Source organism: Ovis aries, chromosome 3 (assembly GCF_016772045.2).
Source record: "Ovis aries strain OAR_USU_Benz2616 breed Rambouillet chromosome 3, ARS-UI_Ramb_v3.0, whole genome shotgun sequence".
Taxonomy (NCBI): Eukaryota; Metazoa; Chordata; class Mammalia; order Artiodactyla; family Bovidae; genus Ovis; species Ovis aries.
The window spans coordinates 758,756-762,785 of NC_056056.1; the positions used below are offsets into that span (position 1 = coordinate 758,756).

At 66.9% G+C, this 4,030-nt stretch overlaps 1 protein-coding gene across 1 annotated transcript; it reads left to right on the forward strand.

Moving 5' to 3' along the window:
• Nucleotides 1-53: 53 nt before the first annotated feature.
• TMEM210 (transmembrane protein 210) lies at nt 54-3,177 on the forward strand. Its single transcript, XM_042245370.2, has 3 exons — nt 54-2,572; nt 2,790-2,819; nt 2,956-3,177. The coding sequence occupies exons 1-3, from the start codon at nt 2,244-2,246 to the stop codon at nt 3,131-3,133; spliced, it is 537 nt and encodes a 178-aa protein (XP_042101304.1). The 5' UTR covers nt 54-2,243; the 3' UTR covers nt 3,134-3,177.
• The last annotated feature ends 853 nt before the right edge of the window (nt 3,178-4,030 follow it).

Here is a 4,030-nt window from a genome sequence, read left to right on the forward strand (position 1 = left end):
TGGGCGTGTGCGCCAGTTCTGCACACTGGCCTCCCCGCATCCAGGCACCGTGGGGCCCCCCAGCAGGTGGGGCTGCACCCCTGTGTGGGCTCCAGGCCGGCAGGAGTCCCGGCACGTGAGCGTCCAGTCACCGTGGCTAGCGAAAACCCACGTCAGGCTCGTGGCTCCAGCTAACGAGGGGCCAGCCACCTGGGAAACAGACCTCTTGGATCTCCACCCAAGGGCCCCCAGCCTTGGCCTCACCCCTCTGGCCCTTGGGAGAACTCTGGTTCCCCTCCCTCTACTCTGCCTGAGGGTCCAGCCCCCCAGTGCTGGGCTGAGAGCCCCATGGCTCCTTTGCGGGCCCAGTGTGTTGTTAGAACGTGTGAGGCGGGTGAGCAGACAGGCGACCCGTCACGTCTGCAGCACGAGTGGCTGCCTGCATCCCTGCTGTGGTCCAGCAGTCAGTGCTGGGGGCTGACAGTGAGGCATGCTTCCTGAAAAACCCATCCCTCCCACGCCCGAGGTGCGGTTGGGGGCGCCCGGGAGCCTGGCAGTTCCTCCGAGGGAGAGGCCGGGCCCAGGGAGCCAGCTGCCCCCAGGGCTGTGCACAGGCCCTGTCCAGCCACTCTGGGGGCCCAGCACTGGGGGCCCAGCACTGGCCTCGCCCCAGCTCCTAGGAGGCGGTGGGGTGGGTGTTGGTGCCAGGCCTGAGGTCTTCAAGCTATGCTAAGCACCATGGGCACCGCAGCCCAACCTTCATTCATCCAGCTTGTCTGGCTGGACCCGCTGAAGCCTGGTGGCACTGCCCCCGCCCAGGTGACAAAGGCCCCCTTCAAGACAAGTGTCTGCTCTGCCCACCCCCCTCCGCAGGGCCTCCCGGCCCCCTGGCTCCCTCGATCTGCACCCCAGCGCCCCCGCCTGCCCTGCTCTGCTCAAGGGCCCCAGTGCTGGCTCTGCTTCCGGGACTCTTCTCTTTTTTGGCCACACCAAGGGTCATCTGGGGTCTCGGTTCCCCAATCAGGGACCGAACCCCAGCCATGGCAGGGGCACCTGGAGTCCTGACTGCTGGGCCACCAGGAGCTCGCTCTAGAACTCCTTATGCCCTAGGGTGGGGTTTGCTGTGGAGTTGGAAGGAAGATGTGGAGGGCCTCACAGAGCCTGAGTGGTCTGCGGATGCTGAGAGGCCGGCGGGTGTACCCCTTGGACTCGGCCTGCCGGGGGTCTGTGCTGTCGTCACGGGAAGAGAACTTCCTGCCTGGCACTGGGCCGGGCCTGTCCTCGTTCTCCTAGCCTGGGTGAAACCGGCTGGACCTGCCTGGCAGGGTGGCATTGCCAGCCCCTGGGTGTGGACACACCTGCCCCAAGTCCCTCTGGCCTCAGTGTGTGGGCGAGTGTGGTGAGACCCAGTGCCTCAAGCCGCTGCCTCACTCATCGGGTGCAGAGGTGTGCCAGGAGCCGCCCCCAGAGGCACCATGCGAGGGTCAGGGAGGTCCCCAGTGACCAGGGGTTGGCTGCAGCCCCCAGTGCCCTGAAGGGTCAGGTGTGGGACAGGTATTTCCTCCTGCTGCCTGAGTTTGCTTGGCAGGTCCTTAGGGGAAGAGGGGAAGGGCTGAGGTTAACCTTGAGCTCCCGCAAGCTGCACTTGCCTGGTGTGCGGGAAGGTCACACGGGGAACAGACCGCAGAGCTGGCCATGAGTTCTAACTAACAACACAACTAACCCAGAGCTCCCGACGCTGTCGTAGTGCTTTCAGAGCCGACTGCTCCTCGAGGGTGTTCTGCAAACGCTGCCGGGTCCAGGCCCAGGCCTCCTGCCTATCTCAGTCTTGGGGGGAGTGTGGGGACACTAGGCAGCTGCACCCCAGGCCAGCCTCTCACCACCAAGCTGCTGCAGCCCTCATCCTGACAAACGGAGGCTGGGGCTTGCCCACTGTGGACCTCTGGCTTTCCAGGCCCCCACCTCCCTGCCCCCAGGGGCAGAAGCACAGGTGGTACTGCTTCAGGTGAAGTGGTCCTCCCCCAAGGCCAGGGCAGCCCTGCCGCCGCCCTGCCTCAGATCTGGCCGGGGCACTCCAGGCCGCCCTACCAGCCCTGTCCATCCCGGAGCCTCCTGCCCGGGGCTCCCCGAGGCCCCCAGCACCCAGGGCAGCGAAGCTCCAGGACAGGCCCTGCCCCCGCCCTCCCTGCCTCACAGCTCCATTGTGAGGTCAGCGCCTTCCGCCGAGCTCCAGCCAGAGGCGTGCGGCGGGCCGGGGGCTGGACATGGCCGCCTGTCCCCAGCCCGACTCCTGCCTGCTCGGCGACCCCCTCGGCCTCGTATGTCTGTCCCTTTTGCTCATCCCTGCTGCAGGTGCGGCCTCCCCCAGCCAGGCCCGGGGGCCATGGGGGCGGGGTTCAGGGGTCAGCCACTGGCGGGTGACGCGGGCCCTTGGCCGCCCGGGCCGTGTCTCTGCAGCTGGAGGCTACTGCGAGTGCAGCCTTGGCCTCAGCCGCGAGGCCCTCATCGCCCTGCTGGTGGTGCTGGCAGGCATCAGCGCTAGCTGCTTCTGCGCCCTGGTCATCGTGGCCGTTGGTGTCATTCGAGCCAAGGGGTGTGTGAATCCCAGGGCCGACTGGTGGCGGGGTGGGGACTGTGGGTCAGGCTGTTCCCCCAGGCTCCCGGTCTCACCGGGTGAGGTCAGCAGGAGGGCTTGGGAAGGATGTCTCCCAGACGGGGTTGGGGAGAGGTGGAGGGAGGCACCTCTGGGTGCCTGGAGGCCAGCTGAGCTGTTCACAGACTCACGCCTCACCTTTGTCCCCCCACCCCAGTGAAACGTGCCCTGCACACATGGACAGCAGGTGAGTGAGACCTCCTCCTCCCAGGGGAGGGCCCCAAGGGTGAGCTGTGCCCTGGGAGGTGGCCGCTGCCTGGGAGGTGCAGGCCGAGGCGGTCGGGGTGGCCTGCAGCCGGCCTGACCCGGGCCGCGTTGCGCAGGATGGTGGGGCACTTCGGGCTGCAGGAAGACCATATGGACCTGCGCACGGTGCACGTGGAGTCTCACCTCATGGACCCCGACACGGCGGTCCCCATGATACAGCCCCTGGAAGAGCATGGCCTCATGACCATCACCATGGACTCGACTCTGGAGGAGCCGCCCCCCCCACCTGAGTAGGGCTCTGGGCGCTAGGGGGAGGGGAATTAAACGGTATTTAGTTACTCTGTGCTGTCCTCCCTGGGCCCCTCGAGGGGTGTCCGCGGTGGGGGGGGCCCTGCACGCATCTGGTCGCCCCCTTTCTCTTCACTGGGGTGCCCGCTCTAGGCTCACGCTGTCCACCCTCCGGGCAGGGGTCCACACCTCTGGGTGTCTGCCCTTCCTGCATGCCTCAGCCCGGCTCCTCCCTGCCTCTGTCTGCTGCTTTGTCCTGCGAAGCCTGCAGGCCCCGGCCCCTGCCCCACCCCGGGAAAACACTAAGACAGGACCTGTGACTCGCCCAAGTCCAGAGAAGCAGCATGTGACGGGAGGACTTGGGCCGCGTGCCCTGCCCCACCCATGAGTTTCCTTGAGGTTCCGGGAGAGCCCTTGTCGGGGGTGGGGGTGGGAGTGCAGATGACTGCCTCCCCTTCCTCAGGAGTGCTGCCCTCCCCCCGCCCCCCACCACATCTGGACGGCGGGCTCAGGGGCCCCTCAGCCATCCACCATGGGGATGGGGCGGTGCTAGGTGGGGACTGCTGTGTGCGCCCTGGGATCACTTGCTGAGTGGAGACAGAGGGGTCTGCGCAGCAGGGCGCACTGGCTCCTAAGTTGTGTTGCTGCTGAGTTGGGCAGGGGAGAGATTGTGGGGGATGGCGTGGTCCAGTTGCTCAGGCCTCCTGGGGTCACGGGATGGCACTCCACACAGGTGAGGAGGGGGTGCGGTCTTTACAGCGCTGCTGGCCCGGAGCCAAGTGGAGCTCAGAGCTTTGGGACAGGTGGCTGGCAGTGCCCTGCCTTTGGCTGTGTGCCCAGCCTCCACCCTAGGCGCAGGACCAGCCGTGGGACAGGAACTGTCTGTGCTCAGGCCGGAGAGTT